General features: G+C 36.2%; 1 protein-coding gene across 1 annotated transcript in view; it reads left to right on the top strand.

The window, feature by feature from the left end:
* LOC115232637 (guanine nucleotide-binding protein subunit beta-5) overlaps positions 1 to 21,981 on the top strand; it is a 74,956-nt gene extending 52,975 nt beyond the window's left edge. Inside the window, exons 4-10 of the mRNA XM_029802633.2 lie at positions 4,028 to 4,104; positions 11,176 to 11,302; positions 11,762 to 11,905; positions 15,058 to 15,198; positions 17,067 to 17,163; positions 18,189 to 18,355; positions 21,436 to 21,981. Coding sequence (XP_029658493.1) covers positions 4,028 to 4,104; positions 11,176 to 11,302; positions 11,762 to 11,905; positions 15,058 to 15,198; positions 17,067 to 17,163; positions 18,189 to 18,355; positions 21,436 to 21,447 — 765 coding nt within the window. The 3' untranslated portion in view covers positions 21,448 to 21,981. The remainder of the gene's footprint in view (positions 1 to 4,027; positions 4,105 to 11,175; positions 11,303 to 11,761; positions 11,906 to 15,057; positions 15,199 to 17,066; positions 17,164 to 18,188; positions 18,356 to 21,435) is intronic.

Genomic DNA, 21,981 nt, shown 5'->3' with positions numbered 1-21,981 from the left:
AAAGGATGAGATACTAATTTGATGGTTTTATTGTCTTGATTTTTTTATATTGTACCAATATATCTTTTTGTTAATCAATCTTCAGCCAGGAGCAATGTCATAAATTGTTCATATGATAGGACATTTGTTTTATTTCCATTTCTTCCCTTGCCATCATGGGTTAGAAGAATACATATTATCGAAACTGTTATGTAAATTATTTCTTATTCAATCCATCCCCATATACTTCATTGTATCACTTTGGTCATTGATTTCACTTCTAATATATCTCCAGTCAGTCTGCTAGCTCAAAATATTGAACCTAGAATAACTTTCCCTGACTTAGTTTCCATCATCATCGTCATTGAATGTCTGTTTCCTATGTTGTTATGGGTTGATTGGTTTGGCAGGTGCTGATGAGCAAGAAGACTGCACCAAACTCCAATGTCTGCTTTGGCATGGTTTCTACAGCTGGATGCCCTTTCTAATGCTAACCACCTTACAGAGTGTATTGGGTGTTTTTTATGTGGCACTGGCACAAGTGAGGTGTCCAAGTAATTTGCAAGACAATACCATCCCCAAATGAAATGGGAACAGTATTGAGGGAGGTGGCTTTATGCCAAGTGATGAAAGGTTAAAGTATGATAGAAGAATAGAAACAGGTATCTTTCATTATCATCATCATTTAACATCTGTTTTTCATGATGGCATGAGTTGGATGGTTTGACAGGAGCTGCCCAGCTCCATGTCTGTTTTGGTATGGTTTCTATAGCTAGATGCTCTTCCTCATGCCAACCACTTTACAGACTGTTAGTTCCTTTTTATATACCACCAGTACATGTGCATTTCCACAGCATGGCATGAGTGCATTTTACATGGCACTGGTATGAATGCATTCTATATTAGCACTGGCATGAATGCTTTTTATGTTGCACCGGCACCTGCAACAGACATGCCTGTATGTATGGATTGCCACGATTTTACTCAGCTTGACATGTCTTCTCAAGTACAACAAATCACCACATTTCCCAGCCCCTTGTCATTTCCTCCGTGAGGCCTAGATCTGAAGATCCTTTCTTACTACTTCATCTCACATCTTCCTGCCCCTTCCATAGGCTCCCTCCACAGTTAGAGATTGCCACTTCGTTAAGCATCTATCCTCATCCATATGCATTAATCAGTTGTCCTCTTAATAAAATAAGTCCCTGTAGTATATCTAGAGAGAGAGCCAGAAACAGATGTCTTACAGTACACGTGATATATGGCTACTCCAATGGGAAAAAGAGAGATAATGAAGAGGTGTTAGAGAATACATTAAAAATTAAAGTAATTTATTCAAGGTTAATTTTGTTACTTGTGATAATGAAGTTTTTTGCACATGATTTCTTAGTTTCATGTATAGGTGTGTATAAGCTACCACATGATTTTTTTTTATTAATGAAGTTGTATCTTTAAAAAAAAAATGTTTCTTATACACAAGTAAATAAGGGAAATAAAATCTCACCATTACCAATAAAGAAAATTAGGTCTTAAAAATTATTCATCTCTGATATATAAAAAAAAAGTATGTTTCTAATACTTACTGATCTGATCCATTGATCTAGAAAACGGCACAGCTCATTTCTGATTCTATGTAGATACATATGCAAGTGTTTCATTAGCTTTCCAGGCCACATTATTGATAACCCAATCATTATTCCAACCTAACTATTTATTGATTGTATTACAAGAAATCAGTGAACCAAAAAACTCTTTCCAGTTGACTAATCATAAATGTTTATTCAGGTATGTCTTTTATGTATTTGATATCTCATGTCTTATCATCATCATCATCATCATCATTTAGCGTCCGTTTTCCATGCTAGCATGGGTTGGACAGTTCTACTGGGGTCTGTGAAGCCAGAAGGCTTCATCAGGCCCAGTCAAATCTGGCAGTGTTTCTACGGCTGGATGCCCTTCCTAACGCCAACCACTCCGTGAGTGTAGTGGGTGATTTTTACGTGCCACCCGCACTGGTGCCAGACAGAGCTGGCAAACGGCCACGAACGGATGGTGCTTTTTATGTGCCACCGGCACGAGGGCCAGGCGAGGCTGGCAACGGACACGAAACGGGGCGGTGCTGGCAACGGTCGCGAAACAGAAAGTTCTCTTACATGCCACCGGCACTGGTAACACATCTGCAATTTCCATTGATCGATTTCCATTGATCGATTTCGATTCTGATCCTCACTTGCCTCAATGGGTCTTCACAAGCAGAGTTTCGACATGCCACCGGCACTGGTAGCACATCCGCAATTTCCATTGATCGATTTCGATTCAGATCCTCACTTGCCTCAACACGTCTTCACAAGTAGAGTTTTGTGTCCCAAGAAGGGAAGGTATGCATACGTAGGCTGGCTCCATCCCATGTAGAAGGCCACGGGTTGTGGACTCACTTGTCCTGCCGGGTCTTCTCGCGCACAGCACACTTCCAGAGGTCTCGGTCTCTAGTCATTTCCTCAGTGAGACCTAAAGTTCGAAGGTTGTGCTTCACCACCTCGTCCCAGGTTTTCCTGGGTCTGCCTCTTCCACAGGTTCCCTCAACCGCTAGGGTGTGGCACTTTTTCACACAACTATCTACATCCATTCTCGCCACATGACCATACCAGCGCAAACGTCTCTCTTGCACACCACAACTGATGCTTCTTAGGTCCAGCTTTTCTCTCAAGGTACTTACACTCTGCCGAGTGTGAGTACCGGCATTACACATCCATCGGAGCATACTGGCTTCATTTCTAGCGAGCTTACGCATATCCTCAGCAGTCACGGCCCATGTTTCACTGCCATGTAGCATGGCTGTTCGTACACACGCATCATACAGTCTGCCTTTCACTCTGTGCGAGAGGCCTTTTGTCACCAGCAGAGGTAAGAGCTCTCTGAACTTTGCCCAAGCTATTCTTACTCTAGCAGTTACACTTTCAGCACACCCACCCCCGCTGCTGACTTGGTCACCTAGGTAACGGAAAACTATCAACTATTTCTAGTTTTTCTCCCTGGAAAGTGACGGAAGTTGTTGTCTCTCACAAATCTTATCTAGGAACTCTTGCTATTATGTTACACATCATTTGAACTAACTCATTTTATGACAGTTCTGAAGTCACCTGTGCCTGCAGAACTATGTGAACACCATTTATATATACACACACACACATATATATATATATATATATATACACACACACACACACATATATATATATACACACACACACACATATATATATATATACACACACACACACACATATATATATATATATATATATATATATATATATATATATATATATATATATAATATATATATACTACATATGTGGGTGTGTTTGTGGAGTTGTTAGCTAACTCCTCCTACATCGTTTTATCGATTTTGAGGAAACTTGACACGTGAGTAGAACTCATGACTTACTCAGATTGTTGAAAAAAATCGATAATAGGGCCCCTGGAAGAGATCCTTATATATATGTAATATATTTTATTTTAAAAACCAAGGGAAATAACCCATTTGCCCCTGGAAGGGTTCCTTATATATAGCCAAGGGATATAACCCATCCATTTTCCTAAGTTATTTGGTAAAAATTAAATTGAGTATGCTTATTTCTTAGTATTTGAACTGTTAGAGTTATTTTCACAATTTATCCAGTACAACCCTTTAACAAGTAAATAGTATTTTCCTAAAACAATAAATCCACTTATTTTGGTTAGTGATATATTCACGAATATACCAGCACTAGCATCCCTGAGAGTAATATTCTCTGGGAACATGCAAAAGCCTTTTTCAGTTATTTACTTTGAATTGTTATTATCTCATATGTGATTAGCCTGTTATTACATAATATACTTCACAATTTTAGCATACATACCTTATCAGCATTTCCTCCTATGCTCTATATACTCTGGAAACGCATTAAAGCCCTTTTTGGGGCTACTTTATTCGAATTCTTTTTATTGGGTAACTAATTTCATGTTATTACATAACTGACTTTTCTTTAAAATTTTTAATTTTTAGGAACACGCAGTTACCATGCCAACAACATGGGTGATGGCCTGTGCTTATGGTCCTTCAGGAACTGTGGTGGCTTGCGGGTAAGTGAATTTTTCAAAGGTTCTCTCAGAAAACCATGAAAGAATGAAAGCTGGATCCAGAAGCACAATTTTGGAAGATGCAAACATTAGTTTAATGTAATATTGGCTTCAATTTTGGCACAAGGCCAGCAATTTCGAGGGAGGGGTAAGTTGGTTACATTGACCACCGTGATTAACTGGTATTTATTTTATTGATATTAGTTGATATTGGTGGAATTTGAACTCAGAATGTATGAACAGACGAAATGCTGCCAAGCATTTTGCCCAGCAAGCTACCCATTCTGCCAGCTCACCACCTTTAGTTTAGTGTAATATTAGATTATCATTTCAAATGTTCTAAACAACTCGTCATGGTTGGTTATGTTTAGATGATAAAGCACTTACACTTAAACTCTGACCCACTGTGACCCTTAAGTTCGTTCATTGGTTTACTTTTATCCATTTCCTATACTATCATACGTTGGACAAGTATTATTGAAGCATTTTTTTTTTCAGCCAAATGCTCTTCTGTTTGCTAATCCTTTTCTGTTTTTCAAGTAAAGGGATTTTTCTTCCACTTTTACAGTACAAAGCTATCAGAAACAATTTAATAGGGACTATCACCATAGGCACAGGCATGGCTGTGTGGTAAGAAGTTTGCTTACCAACCACATGGCTCTGGGTTCAGTCTCACTATGTAGCACTTTAGGCAAGTGTCTTCTACTATAGCTTCAGGCCAACCAAAGCTTTGTGAATGGATTTGATAGACAGAAACTGAAAGAAGCCTATTGTGTACTTGTGTGTGTGTGTGTGTTTGTCTCCCACCATTGCTTGACAACTGGTGTTCGTGTGATTATGTTCCTGTAACTTAGTGGTTCAGCAAAAGAGACTGGTAAAATAAATACCAGTCTTGAAAAAAAATAAGTTCTGGGGTTGATTCATTCAACTAAAATTCTTCAAGGTGATGCCCCAGGATGGCAACAGTTTAATGCTTAATTTCATTTCAGACTTTGCTATTCTTCAACAGTAATATTACCAATAAGTGGCAAATATACTTCACATTGTTGTGCAGCTACTGTTTATACCTTGTTCAGAGATTTAATATTACCATCATCATCATTTAAGAACCATTTTGCATGCTTGCGTGGGTTTTATGGTTTGACAGGAGCTTGCAAGCCAGACGATTGTGCTAAGCTCTACTGTCAGTTTTAGCATAGTTTCTATGGCTGGATGCTCTTCCTAATGCCAACCACTTGATAGTGTTCTGGATGCTTTTTATGTAGTACCAGCACTGGTGAGGTCACCAAGTAGATTGTAAAACAAAGACCCATCAGCTGAAAGGCAGAGTGGCTTTTAAGGGAGGTGGCTTTGTACCAGGTGATGAAAGGTTAAACTAAAATAGAGAGTGAGAAACAGGTGTCTTGCTGAAGAGGAGATACATGGTTACCCTTGACAGGGAAAGAGGTGGAAAGAAAGATGGTGGTGACATACCAGAGTGTATGTAACCTCAAGGTACAAGGAGGTGAATGTAAATGGAGTGTTACAGAGAGAATTGGACAGGATGAGTAAACAGAGGGTTCACAAGAGTGCAAAAGGAAAGTGGAGAGAGGGGAAGAGAAGAAGAATGCAGTGAATGGTGAACATATGTTTATTGGGGAGAAGCAGAATAGCTGACAGCAGGGGGACAGGATATCTTCTGAAAGACCTGATATTGCCAAACATCTCAAGGAGGAGATGACAATGCTATGCACCTGCTGTTACTTGTTACATTTGCTGGTATTTTAAAAAAGTTGCTGAGCCACAAAAGACTGTGAATGCAATTGAAACAGCATTAAGTTAAAATTGCCATCTGTGTAATTTCCTTGAAAAACAAGTTTTAGTGTATGCATGTGTGTGTGTGTGTGTATGTTTCTATCCGAATGTGGCCATTGCCAGTGCCACCCCAACTGGCTTCCGTGCCGGTGGCACGTAAAAAGCACCATCCGATCATGGCCGTTTGCCAGCCTCGTCTGGCACCTGTGCTGGTGGCACGTAAAAAGCACCCACTACACTCATGGAGTGGTTGGCGTTAGGAAGGGCATCCAGCCGTAGAAACATTGCCAAATCAGACTGGGTCTGGTGCAGCCTTCTGGCTTCCCAGACCCCAGTTGTACCGTCCAACCCATGCCAGCATGGAAAGCGGACGCTAAACGATGATGATGATGATATATGTGAAAGGTTGAGTTCAATTTCATCCTTTTATTTTGGTGGGGTCCAAAGTTAAATTTCTAATAAACATTCTTCATATTAAATTTGTAGCTTAACTATTGTAAGTATTTTTTTTTAAATATAAAAATTTTAAAAGTATCAGGTGTGTTATGAGCATGAATTAATTTAATTTTTTTCCATGTTTCTTACATGTTACCATTCGAAACGATTGTATGCATGGATTAAAATTTTATAAAACTTTTAACATCTTTTCTCCATCTTTAATTGTTTGTTGAGCTTATATAGGATACATATTCTATAAATACTCATAACACACCTGATACTTATATATATATATATATATATTAATTGTATGCAGAATTCATCTGAATCAAGGTATTTTAAAAACAAGGACACCAATTTATGGTTGGGATTACATACACATGCATATGAGCAAATTAATATACACATCCATGTAAATATACATGTATATGAAATTCTACACACAGACATGCCAGCCAGTATGCAGCATCGCAGTCCACTGTGGGTTCCAAATCCAATGTAGGGAAGGCTCCAGATGTGGTGTTTACATAAGGAAAGAACAGGAATAGGTTAATGTTCACATCAACCCATTTGTGTGCTTTCTTTTTATACATATATGTGTATATATACATACATAAACATACTTTATTTGTGTATTAAGGCTACCATTGGTTTCATATTAAGAAATATCTTAACAGTTTTTTTTAAACCAATTGCAAAGAAAAATTGGTGTTTGTCTCTATTTTGGATTAGAACATGGAAAGTTACACTGAGATCATGCAAGGATTTTCAATAAACAAAAACAAGAATTGAAGGGGAATGAACACCAATTTCCTTTGTGATTGGCTTGAAAAATTAAGATATTTCTTAACATGAAACCAATGGTACATTTAGGACACAAAAAAGTATCTTTATCCACCAATGCAGTGTTGAGCACTCATTCTCATTGTTCAGTATTTATGTGTGTATATACATATATGTTTAGAATGTATCTCTCTTGCTTTTATATACGCTGTCTGTATCTAATATTTCCATTGACTTGAAATAATTTTTTGTCAAAATTCTTTATATATTTCTATTATCATTGATCATTATTTTTCACCATCTTGTTACACCAAATAAAATAATAGATATTTTCCATGAGTTGTTTCAATGAGGGTCAACCTATATGGTCGTTATATATTCTAGGATGTCTTTAAATTTATTTATTTCTACAGTATCTATGGCCAACTGGATAACATATCAGCTTTTTCATTTAAACTATGGTGAGTTTGTATCTCTACACCAGCACTAACACACTGTGTTTTTTTTTTTTTGAGTAGAAACCTTCAAGACCATCCTTGCTACTTCCTCCCTGTAATCACTTTTACCTACCAATCCAAGGAAAGCTTAATCAATCACACTGTTATATTTCATTTGTATTTGGTATGCAAGATTTTTAATGTGATTTTGGTGTATCTCAGGAGGGTCATTATACCAATAATACACATGCACTGGTCCTATTTCATTTCTTTTTATTATCATTACTAACAGAAGGACCGCCCTCTAGGTGGTTTTCTGTTAGCCACTCGATAATGTTTCCACATTTGACTCCCAATTCTATCATTTTTATATTTTATATCTAATTATTTCATTGTATAATAGTGCTCGCTTGCTTAGTAAATATTGCTTTCATTATTTTATCACAGTCATAATCTCTTTTTTAAAGAATCAGTCTGTTATATATATATTTTATCATTAATAATTGGTAGAACTTACACAGATATGAATAGATAGATAGATAGACAGACAGATGGATGGACGGACATACACGCACACAAATCTGGTGCTGTGAGAACACATGGGAATGGCATTTCCTTACTTTTTCAAATATACCCAAATTTAAAATGATCTAATATAACAATATCATTCATTCAGCATCTGTTTAAATATGCCAAAATAATTTATTCCACACATATATATATTACTTTACATACAATTTATATGTTAATTCTATTTACTGAAACTTGCTAAAAAGCATATTTTGATTTAAAGTAGTATCTCCTTCTTGACACAATTGTCAGTAATCATGCTGTTTCCATTTCTCTCAGACAATATTTTTACATTAGTCTGCTTTCAAACTCTAGATAATGCAACATACAGCTGACCATGTGAGAAGAATTGTGTCGGAAGATATATTCCAATTTATTCAAAAGTCTGTCCCTGTACCTTGTTGCACGTCAAGGCTAAAGCTGGCTTGACAAGAAATAGTTGGCATGTAAATGTGAATGGAAATTCCATTTCTTGAGATACATGTGGTATTCTTGGGATTAGCAGAGTTGATCCTGCATAAGGACCAGAAGCAACCTCAGCATCAGTAGCATGATCATGAAAACTGATAATGATATAGCGTGTGCCTTTGCAATGTCCATTAGTAGCATCTAAATTTCTCAAAAGCATTATGCAGCATTTTTTCTTCAGTTTGAAAATGTTTGTTGGAGACCCTGATGGTGTAAGTTTGTTGATGAACTCAATTGGATACAGAGTTTCATAATCAACTGTATCTGAGCTTCTGTATATTTTTAGCTCACCAGAGATCCTAGTCAACTGAAAATCATTCACAAATTGTGCTACTTCATTTGTTGGAGTAACAGTGGTTCTATTTGCAAGCCACACAGGGTTTGTGAAGTTATTTTTGAGGTCAGCATATACAAAATCACATAAATCTTAAAGAGTATCACTTTCAAGGGAAAGGTCATTGGGTAGTTTGATTTTGAATTCACCTAGGCTTTGTTCAACAGAAATGTTACCATTTCCTACATCAAGAACGTAATTAGCAAACTCTCTTTCATCAGAATGACCTTCTGTAAGCAGTCTTAGACTGATTGTCAACTCTACTGCTTCCACATGAACGCAAAGGAAAGATCTCTTTAGTGTTGCATCAACAATTTGGGATCTAATACCATTATTTTGAAGTAGAATATTCTCCTCTCAAGATACCCTAACCAGTCGGTCATGTGTATTGGAAAAAGAATCATGTCTACATCTCCATACATATTCAGACATCTGTTTCAGTCGCTTTGCCCTGGTTTCATCTGATACAGTTGCCCATCTTTCTCTCTGCTATTGTGCCTTAGCTGCTAAATTTTCATTTTCAGTCACATATTAAATGTAAATGAAATCTCGTTAGAAACTATCTTTAGCATGCTAGAAATAGCAGCAATCACATAGTTATTATTGTAAGGCTTATAGTGTTCCAAATAGCCATACCAACAAAATCACTTCATTTAAAAAAAAAAATTATACTGGTATATTAAAAAAATTTTTATTTTATCAAAAATATTCATTTAACAAACTCCGGGAACTGATAATATTCTTGAAATTGTGTCTCGTATCAAAGTTATATAGCTATTATTAAATTATCATTAATGAAAATAGAGGCGAGCAAGAATGAGAAACTCTTGCAAATAGAAATGTAAAATGTTGCCTGCAATGAATTAATATTGTTTATTATTTAAAATCTACTCCACAGTGAATGCAACGAATATTTAAATTTGCGAGTATTTGGAGTTAAAAAATCCAGAAGTGAAATTATAGGCAATTTTTTAGAACATGAATTTATAAAAATATTTCCAGACGGTCAAGCTTTTAGTACTTTTAGTAATTGTTGCATACCTAATTAATAAGCAGCTTTCTCCATTATAGTATAAATAATTTGCCTTTCATCCTTTTGGAGTCGATAAATTAAGTACCAGTGTAACACTGGGGTTGATGTAATCAACTAGTCCTCTTCCCCAAAATTTTAGGCCTGTGCCTTTAATAGAAAGGATTATTATTATTATTATTATTATTCAATTGGTTAACATTTAGCCAATTAACTAATCAATTGCTTGATTAATCTTTTGGTTAGTTAATAAATCAGACCTGGAATAGATACCATGTCATTGATGAGGTTACAAATGGTAATGAAAGGGTTTTGACAAACTTAACCTATTGATTGAATCACTGAACAATTAATCAACCAATTGATTAGCTAATTGGTTAACCAATTCACTAATAATACTAAAAGAAGCGAAATAAAACCAGTGTGTGTGTGTTTATTATTGGTATAATAACCTTCCCAAAATGCAACACATTGTTTCATTTATCAAGAAATTCCTCTCCATAATTTTCACATTTTACTACCTCTCCATTACTTTTCTAGCAGTTATCAATGTTACTGTTACACAAATCATTAGACATAATACTTTCCTGCACAGTCCAACTGAGGTGAATAAACAGTACGGACTCTTTAGTATTTGAGGTGCACCATCTGCAGCTTGCATCTTATGTGCTAAATTTGATAGCCCAGATGCTTTCTGTTTTCAAGTGTCCTTTTATCTGAGGCTTCAACAACACTTTGTTTTTACATCTTCAACTGTATTATCAATCTTATTCAATCTGCCATTTAAAGATCCTTTTGTTAGCTACACAACATATTTGTACCTGAAAATATTTGAGAATACATAGAAGTTTAAAACTCCGTGCATTTGTATGTGTGATAGTTTTGTTAGTTATGTGTAACTAGGTTTCAACTCTTTAGCATTTAAAGTGGCCATATCCAACCTCAAAATTCTACCTGTTGTAATGTTCAAACCATGCAGATCCTGCCTCTTACACCTACAATGTCATTTTATGAATAAACAATCCCATCATCAAAATTTCAAGGCTCTAAGATAATGCATAATCAATTCAAACCAATGTGAATAAATAAGCATTACATTTGACAGAGTATTCTGAAATGTTAAATGGTTAAACACTTTTCAATATTTCCTTTGTTAATTCCTGCTAACATTTAAACCTGTCTCTCTTTCTCTCAAACTTTCTGTCTATCTTTTTATACAGAGGTCTGGACAATAAATGTACCATTTACCCACTAAGTTTGGATGAAGATCCTGCCAGTAAAAAGAAAGCTGTTGCTACACATACCAGTTATTTGTCCTGCTGTACATTTACCACATCTGATCAACAGGTAAACTGAACAGCTGTTTTTTAATATTTTAAGTTTTCGAAGTTAAATGAAACAAAGGCAGTGTATGTCCACAGAAATATGCTAACAAATGGATAAAGTGATCTAAATTAAAAACTTCCATCAAAGGTTTATGTCAATTTATACTCCAAATAGTAACTTGATAATGTCATAATGTTAAAATTATTTTACTAAATTCTTCATTATTTTAAGAATTAATTAAAACAAAGACAGTGTTTTTCAGCACAAATATGTAAAAAAAGAGTTAAAACAGGGCCAGTCTCAGGTGATTTGGTAAATCATTATTCATATGTGATGAATCATTATTCATATAATTCATTATTTATATATAAATCCTTATTCATATAATTTATTATTTATTTATGATAAAATCAAAATTTAAAATTAAAAAAAATATCTTATAAAATATTTCAAGAAACATTTGACATTTTATTTTTTTAGATTCTAACAGGAAGTGGAGACAGTACATGTGCACTGTGGGATGTCGAAAGTGGCCAATTGATTCAAAGTTTTCATGGACATGCAGGAGATGTTATGAGTATTAATCTTTCACCTTCAGAAAATGGTAACCAGTTTGTATCCGGAGTAAGTACTTGATTTTTCAAATATTGTTTTGACAAGGGAAAACCAGAATTTACATTTCTGTCAATACAATTAATATTCCTACACTATTATAATTTAAATTGTCATCATCATTTTAACATCTACTTCCCCATGTTTGGATGGGTCACATGGAATTTGTTGAGACAGATTTTCTACTGTCAGATGCCTTTCTTGTCACCAACATTCACCTGTTTCCAAACAAAGTAATATTTCCCCCATCGCTAGACACGTTTTTCACTGAAGACTGGGAAATGAATATGATGGTGCTGTTCATTTACAACAATCACATAATGTTATGGCAAGAGTACGCACCAACATGCACACATGCATGTACATATATCACCATGATCAATTAACGTCCATCTTCCATGTTGGCATGGGTTGGACGGTTTGACTGGAGCTGACAAGCAGGAGAGCTGCACCAGTTCATTTGTTTTGACATAATTTCTATGGCTGATGTCCTTCCTAATGCCAACCGCTTTACAGAGTGTACTGGGTGCTTTTTATATGGCACCAGTACTGTTACTTTCCATGTAGCACCAACACCAGCAGGGCCACCAAGTAACTTGTGAGATGAAGACCTCTCAGCTGGGGGAAGGAGTGGAACCGAGGGAAGTGGCTTTGTGCCAGGAGAGAGGTTAGAGTATTATTATAGGTGGGGGTAGAGATGGGTGTCTAACTATAGAGGAGATTCTTGGCTATAACAGTTGGAAAAGACGGGTGAGGAAAGAGAAAGTTAAAGGAAAAGATATAGAGATAGGTGGTGTTGGAGATGCATCAGGACCTACCAGCAGGGAACTGAGGGGGACAAGTATAAGTGGTACAGAAGGGGTAGAGGGACATGTTCCACAAGTGTGTGAGGGGTGATGGGAGATGTTTAGCAAAGAAGTGAAAACTGTAGCAAGTGATGGTGAGAAATTGGAGTGGCTAGGAGGGGAGTATGATAGATATGTGAGAGCATAGGCAAGTGAGGGAGAGTGGAGGGGCTTATAGCAGGTGGTAATCATGGGTGGTGGGATGGTAGGAGTGTTGGGAAAATGGGTTGCAAGGGAATTCCAACAGAGGACAGGTTACATGCGAAGCAGGGAGAATGGCTGTAAAGGACATGCCTGTATGTATAGATGGCCATTATTTTACTTAGCTTGATGTATCTTCTCAAGCACTGCAAATCACCAGATGTCTCAGCCCCTTATCATCTCCAAAGATCATTTCTCACCGCTTCGTCCCACATCTTCCTGGGTCTACCCATTCCACAAGTTCCCTCCACAATTAGAGATTGGCACTTCTTTATTCAGCTCCCCCATCTATATGCTTCACATGACCCTAGCAGTGCAGTCTTCTGCCATGCACACTACTCCTGGTGCCTCTTATAGCCTATTTTTCTGTTAAAACATTTACACTCTGTCATTTGTACACTGACACTGCACATCCAGCAGAGCATGCTGGCTTCATTTCTTTTAAGCCTTTACATATCTTCTGCAGTCACAGCCCATGTTTCACTGCCATGTAGCATAGCTGTCCATACACAGGTATCAAACAATTTGCCTTTCTTTCTGAAAGAGAGGCTCTTTGTTACCAACAAAAGTAGAAGCTCTTTGAACTTTGTGTAGTCCATTCTTATTCTAACAACTATGCTTTCAGGGCATCCTTCTCCACCGCTGCCTTGGTCACCTAGGTAACAGAAGCTATCTACTACTTCTAAGTATTCCCCTAGGCATTTGACAAAGTCTGTTTTCTGTATATTCCTAATGTTTATTGTGCCTGCACATCTGCCACACACAAAAACTACTTTCTGTTTTAACCTTCCTGTGATACTGCTACTCAGTTTACCTGTCCATAGTTAACTCTGAATACACTGCATGGAATTTCTACCTACACCTTTTCTACATATCAAGCACAGCCATCTTCCTGAAGGGATTAGTAATTTGCCTGCTTTTCTACTTACCAGAACCTCTGTCGTTTGTCTTTGTTAAATTAATTCTAAGGCCCTTTGATTCCAAACATTGCTTCCACGCCTAAAATTTCTTCACTAATTCTAGTGGAGATTCAGCTACAAGAACAAGGTCATCAATATAGAGGAGCTCCCAAGGACAAACAGTCTTAAATACATTTGTTATGGCCTGGAGGCTGTGATAAACAAGCGGGAGCTAAGGACTGATCCTTGGTGAAATCCTACCTGTACACTAAATTCCTTTTTATATTCTTTGCCAACTTTCACCTTACTAACAACATCCCTGTACATTTCTCACCAACCACTAATTTATCTTTAGCTTCTGCATTGGCCACCAGATAAGGGAGCTCCATGTCAGCAGAAGCCAACAGGCTTCCACACAGTTTCCATCTATCAAGCCCACTTGCAACACTTTGGCGAGACCAGGGCTATGGTAGAAGACACTTGCCTTAGGGGCTGTGCAAAATCCACATTGTTGGGAGGCAAGCTTCTCAGCTGGAAAGTTATAAAATCTGAGCTGATAAATCTAATCAGGTGATGTATTTAACCATCAGAAGACTTGGGCATATTTACCATTTATGACCAAGTGCAGGTATGGATGTGTACTTAGGAAGTTTGTATCCCAATGTTTTTATTTACATCATTTATTTACAATCTCCCATAGAAAGCATGTTTGGCTGAGGTAAAACATTACCTTGCTTTGTAACAATGAAGGGTTAATGACTAAAAGGACATCCAACCATAGAAAATCTACTTTAACATATTCTGACCAAACATTACATGCATGGAAAGCTGTGCATTAAAATAGAGATGATGGAACACTCCTCAATAAACGCATTTATGTTGAATAGTGGGTATATATATATATCATCATTGTCATCATCATTATGGTTGCTGTTTCAGAAACTAAAATTTATAAACATGGTGATCCTCCAACATACCTTGGTGACTAACAATACGTGTTGACTTTGATCTTCAACCTATCCAATGCTAGCATAGAAAGTGAACATAAAACAATAATGTTAAAGATGATGATGATGGTTGGTAATGATAATGAAGATGATCATGGTAACGATGGTGGTGGTGATGATGATGGTGGCGATGATGATGGTAATGATGATGGCAATGATGATGATGGTGGCAATGATATTGATGTACATTTTCTCTCTTTATTTGATGACAGGGTTGTGATAAAGTTGCAATGGTATGGGACATGAGAACTGGTGAATGTACTCAAGTATTTGAAGGCCATGAAAACGACATCAATTCAGTCAGATTCTTTCCCAGTGGTGATGCATTTGCTACTGGTTCTGATGATGCAACGGTTAGTCTTTTTGTTTCTTTTCTTCACTTTTTTATTTCTTGTCTTCTATCACTCTATTCATCTTACTTAATTGCTGTCATCACCATTGATAATTTTGTCATCATAGGTGAAGAGGAATGGAGAGTCCTGTGCCGGTGACACATGAAAACCACTTGTGTTGGTGCCACATAAAAGTACTCGTGTTTGTGCCATGTTAAAAGCACCCAGATACACTGTAAAGTGGTTGGTGTTAGGAAGAACATCAGCTGTAGAAACCAATCTAAATCAGACTGGAACCTGATGTAGCTCTCTGGCTTGCCCGCTCTGATCAAATCATCTAGCCCATGTCAGTATGGAAAACAGTTGTTAAACAATGATGATGATGATATCTACATCATGTAATTTTCCCTGAGACTTCTTCTTAAGATAGTTCCTTTCACCTGGGAACAATTTTCCTTTATCTATTAATTGTGATTACTTTTGAGGACATACTCAAACTACTGTATTTGATGACATTTAAGACACATTCTTTTTTTTAAAATGTCTCAAAAAAATTATCCCATGTCCTATATGCAAAGTTGGGTCTCCTATTAGTTTTAATGCAATAAGTCCCTTTTTCCCCTGAATATGTGCTGCAGAAAATTAGGGTGTGTCAAATTACCCATACATCTTTTATACTATTTATCTTGTGTCCTCAAGTGAACTCTAATTAAAGACACTCAAGACAGATATGATTAAGGTTAGTAAAACTATATACACTACTAGTTTACTCAGATTCCAGCTTTTACCTTATCTATATCAGCTTGTGACAATTATACTGTGATGCTGTTCCATTGGCCCATATACACCTAATATATCATTTACATTTACTCCAGAACAGCCCTGAGCTGATCAGTGCCTTGTGAGTGAATTTGTTTGTTGGAAACTGAAAAAAAGCTTTCCTTGTTTCTGCATGTATGTGTGTATGCATACTTACACATGTGAATGTTGACATTTCATAGGTTCTTTTATCAGCATTTGTGCAAAATGGTGATATAATGTTTACATTCCTTGATACATTATGGCCAGTTTGCTCTGTTCTTTCATTGAGCAGTAGAATTATTTAAAAAATTCCTTACTTGAAAAGCAGCTGAGGATTGGTGACAGGAACAGCATGCAGCTGCTTCAAATAAGTCCCCATTCAGTGTATGCTAACATGAAAATACCTGCCCAAGACCATCTTTGGTCCTTGAAAACTTCCTTCAAAGTTTCTAAGCAAAATCATTACCACATTAAAAAAAATGCACGACATTTCTTCTGACATTACATTCTGAGTTCAAATACTGCCATGGATGACTTTGCTTTTCATCCTTTTGAGATAAAATAAGTACCAGTTGAACACTGGGGATCAATGTAATCAACTTACCTCCCCACCCCTGAAATTGCTGACCCTGTGTCAAAATTTGAGAACCAATATTTCTTGTTAATTTATGTCCCAAACACCAGCTGGAGTTGAAAGGGTGTGTCATTGATGAAGTCGTGAATGGCAAGTAATGACTCAAACACTTGAATAGTTATTTGGTTAAATGGTTAACTAATTGACTAATAATAATAAAAAGGAAGTGAAATACAACCAGTGCGTGTGCTTATTATTAGGATAATGACCCTTCATAGGTACAACAAAGGCAGAGTATTTCAATAGAAATATGGTTGCAAAAGGGTGAAACAAATTAATAAAGCTGGTTGATCTCTGGTGATTAAAGTTAAATATCCAGGCTATGGACATAACACCGTGTCAGTAACAAAATAGAAACTGCTAACCACACAGTTGCGTTTCTGGTAGTTAGCCATCTCAGCAATTTGCATTTTCAGTTGTAAGAAGATTTATGTAAAACCATTTCTTTTTGCAGTGTCGACTATTTGACTTGCGAGCTGACCGAGAGGTGAACTGCTATAAAAAAGAAAGTATTATTTTTGGTTGTAACTCTGTAGGATTTTCATTAAGTGGTAAGTGTCTATTTTGGGAATTTTGAAAGTTCTGAAAGATTTTATATCTTACCTGTTTCAGTCATTGGACTGCAATCATGTTGGGGAACTACCTTGAAAGGTTTAGTCAGACAAATCAACCCCAGTACTTATTTTAAAGTCTGGTAGTTATTCTGTCAGTCTCTTTTGCCAAACCACTAAGTTGCAGGAGTGATATGTAAACAAACCTATATTGGTTGTCAAGTGATCATGGGGGGGTCAATCTCAAAGAAACATACACACGTATGTATATATGTATATATCTATCTCTATATATATATATATATATTATACACATACACATGCATACGCATATATACATAAATAGATACACATATATACAATGGGCTTTTGATGTTTCCATCTTCCAAGTTCACTCACAAATAATTGGTTGACTAAGCTATAGTAGAAGACACTTGCCCAAGGTGCTCTGCAGTGGAACTGAACTTGAAATCATGTGGTTTTAAAGCACACTACTTAAACCACACAGTGATGCCTGAAATATCTATTGAATGCAAACCCTGTTTTTACTAGTTCCAGACATCACTAAATAATATTTTTACCAAATACTTTATTATACTGAATTTGTTTATCATTGTTAATTCTACAGTAGAAGCTATGTTTCTTTAATGTCTGACAGCAGTTATGTGGTTTGAAGTAAACCAGCCAACAATCTGTATGCTGTTTCAATAAAAATAATTTCATTCTTACTGGCAGTGACAGATTTTGGCTTCACAGCTGACAAAGCAAAACAACACAGAAATGCATGCATCCTACACAAAAATGACATCACTTGCAGTCCCCTACCCACAAATATGTTTTCATGCATATCTAGGTGGAGAATTTTCTCTCAAGGCTATTTCTGTAGTGAAAAGTCTTATCACATCCAAATACACTCGAATGTATTAAATGTGAATGTTATATTATGTTGATATGTTTTTTCACAAATAATTTTCTTTTTTTTGTAATCCTGTTCTTTATCCTTTGTTTCTGTCTGTGATGTGTAGGTCGGTTACTATTTGCTGGCTATAATGACTATAACGTAAATATATGGGATGTCCTTAAGAGCAACCGTATCTGTGTATTGTATGGTCATGAAAACCGTGTTAGTTGTCTTGGTGTATCACCTGATGGTACAGCTCTGTGTACTGGTAGCTGGGATTACACACTAAAGGTTAGTATCTTATGCAGTTTCACACACACATTGAATATTATTATTTTGTTTACAGCTGGCACTGTGGGAACACTTACTTCTCAAGTTATTGACTGGAGATCACAACAATTTCATCTTCTGACAGTGTTCATTTTCTTGGTTATGTGTGCACTTGTGTGTGTGTGTATGAGTAGATATTTGTAAGGAAAATAAATATATTCACATTTGTAAAATGTGAAGAAATATTTAATGAAGACAAATAGTATAACTTTGAAACAACATTCCATATTTACAGATATTTATTTATATTTTACATATTGAACTGCTGGGTACTCTATTGATCATCTATTAACTAGATATCCCTGATTCAGATACCTTCCAACAATATCAACCTCTCCTGGGAATGTCTGGCTAATTTTATCTTCATTATCCATGCAATCACCAAACCATGTCAGATATAACTGTAATCATGTAGCAGTTATTTTGTTTAAGTACTTGCTGAGAATCTGGGCTTTCACAAACATGCCTCTGCTACATGCCTCGTAAGGCATTTTCTGCCAGGTAGGACATTGTGGATCTAGCTACAAACCCACTATACACTACCATCCTCTCTCATCACATGATTTTCTTTTATTTGTACACACCCACAGCAAAGTATTAGAGGGAGCAATTGGCCTTGCAGAAATTATTGTGGTGAGCAAAAGCTATTGAATTGAATTTGAAGGGCTTGGTGATATTTTCCAGGCTAAGTACTTCTTTATTGCAACTATGGGCGGACCAGTTGGAGGATTTAGGGAGTTAAGTGTTTGAGTTGTGTGAAGAACATGGGACATACTCAAGAAGATGGCTTCAGTTCCTTAGCTATTTCTGTCAGGAATGAAGTAGATGCACTGCTAGTTTTTGCCAGAACTCTGACCAATTAGCTAACCTGAAGTGTCAAAGAGGTTGAGATTAGTAAATAGTTGTGTGGTGTCTAGTTGTAAATAGATGGTGGTTTGCTGACTCACACATACCATTTCCTCTTCAGAATTATGTGATTGGCAATATAGAGGACTAACATTACTTTTACTATAGTAATTAAAATATTTAATGTTTGTAAAGTAGTAAAGGCATTATTTGATATCTAAAAGTAGTGATATAGGTAGCAGTAACATCACTCTGACCAGACGTGCTCCTGCTCTACAAGGGCAAAAAACAATCATTATGGTTGCACTTACAGCACCCTGGAGGACTAACTGATCATTTCTCACCAGCTGAAGAAAGCCAAATATCAAGACTTAGCTGACAAAACTCTTGTCAAGAATGGCATGCAGCCTCATTCCCTATTGAAGTAAGTTTCTATAGCTTTCCAGTTAGATGGATATATTTCCTGCAGAAGATTGGTCTGTAACCCAAACTGAAGAAAGCTATCAAGTAGATAGGCATGGCAACAGAATCCAGATTAGGATTAGTCTTGACAAGAGACCTTAGGTGGAATCCTGTAGGTGCAGCATACAGGCTAAGGGGCAAAGCACTTGTGACCCTGAGATACCTGATGATAATATGGAAAAGTCTGTCATGTTGCAGTGGATTCAGAAGATCTTGCAATACCTTTGAGTAGCTCCTGAATGAAGCAAAGTATCCCTGATGTTTATTTCACTCTTTAATTATATTGTTTTTATTTCACTTTTTATTATATTGTTTTTATGTGAAGTTATTTGTATAAAATGTTTTTATCATTATACATCAAAATCACTGTCAGTGTTCCTTGTAACATTTGATATAAATATTTCACAATGTAATTGCGTGCAAGAATACCAGACATTTGATTGCTGAGTCGTGACTTCGAACATTTTTTTTTTCCATTTTTGCATTACAACTGTGGGAAAGACAAATAAATTTCACCCCCTCCTTCATGGTTGAGATATTAATGATAGGGGTTGCTATTCAGATGTAAAATGCTAAATCATGCACTTCAAGACTGAACTATAATTTCAGTAATCTAGACTAAATTGTCTTACACATTATTATTATTATCATCATCATCATTTTAACACCCACTTTTCCATGCTTGCATGGGTCACACAAAATTTGTTGCAACAGATTTCCTACAGCCAAGTGCCTTTCCTGTTGCCAATCTTCACTTGTTTTCAAGCAAGGCAATATCTCCCCATGGCCAGACCTGTTTCTCACAGAAGATCGGAATCAAGCAACACCGCTTGTATGATGGTGATGCTCATATACAGCCATTATGTGATATCAGACAATGATATACAAACACAAACTTCTATATAAATATTATATATATGTATTTAGATTAAACAAATAATTAGTGCACCTGAAGAGGTGTATATAGAAAACAGTCAAGGGAGTTAATTCCAATATGATGAGTTGCTAAAAAATATTTGATAGAAGTACATTTGCAAATTTGAGGTGGGTGTTTGAGAGAGGATCAGGTTGTCTTTAAAGCCAACTTTTATCAATCAGCTTTAAAGACCAGATCCTTGTTTAAAAAGCTTTCACCACCTAATCATATTGGAGTTAACTCCCTTGACTATTGTTTTCAGATTTTAAACATCTCCAGAGGAAGTTTTGTCCACTAATAGATAGTATAGGTAATCTCTGTTAACGAGAAAAAAACTGTTGTAACTCATTGTTTTACATATATAAGATCCTGCTATATTTGTATTTAGTATATGGTGCTGATGAGGCTATGTGGCTAAGAAGCTTGCTTCCCACTATGTGGCCCCTTGGCAAGTGTTTTCTACTATAGCCTTGGATTTCGTAGATGGGAACTAAAAGAAGCCCATTGTGTGTGTGTTTGTGTGTACCTTAGTCTTGACATATGTTTGTTGTAAATGAATATGATCAGTATACAAGCAATGTTGTTCATTTCTAGTCTTCTGTAGAAAACCTGTCTAGCTAAGAGAAAATATTATTTTGGTTGATAACAGGAAGATCATCTTGCCAAAAAAAAATCTGTCTCGACAAATTTCATCTGACTCATCCAAGCATGGAAAAGTGGACATTAAATGATGATGAGATACCCCTAATGAGGTATTTTCCTTCAACTGCTATCTTGACAAAAGTGACTTTCATGGAATTCTTTCTTCTTTTTCCAGGTTTGGGCTTGAAACCAACAGGCTGCTCTGCTAGATTAATATTTTGCAAGTATTTTCCGCATCTGCAAGAGGTCCAATTTACCATCACCTCCTTGAAAAATTTCTTGTTATTTTGATTCTATTCATCGACTTGCCTCTTACACAACAACAACAACAACAGCAGCAGCAGTAACAACAGAAAAAACAGCAGTAGCAACAATATCACTAATATTATTAGGTTGACCAATGTCCAAATCTGGCTACTGTTCAAGTCCTGCCAATTAATGATAGCTGATTGAGATTCATTTTGTGTGTATGCATGAGACTGCTTTGTGTTTGAATGTGCATATATATATATATACACACACACACATGATTATATACATACATACATACATACATACATACTTACATACATGTGTTATATGTATAATGATCTATTCAATATGTATGTGTGTGTGCACAAAGTCTAAATAACAAAAGATAAACACAATTCACTTCTATTTTCTGTTTTCCTGAATATATAAAAAACTACATGAATGTGCGATCACACACGCACAAGTATAT

The sequence above is a fragment of the Octopus sinensis genome, linkage group LG2, assembly GCF_006345805.1.
Source record: "Octopus sinensis linkage group LG2, ASM634580v1, whole genome shotgun sequence".
Lineage (NCBI taxonomy): Eukaryota > Metazoa > Mollusca > Cephalopoda > Octopoda > Octopodidae > Octopus > Octopus sinensis.
The sequence above is the reverse complement of the archived record's forward strand: the minus strand, read 5'-3'. Positions and strand labels throughout refer to the sequence as shown.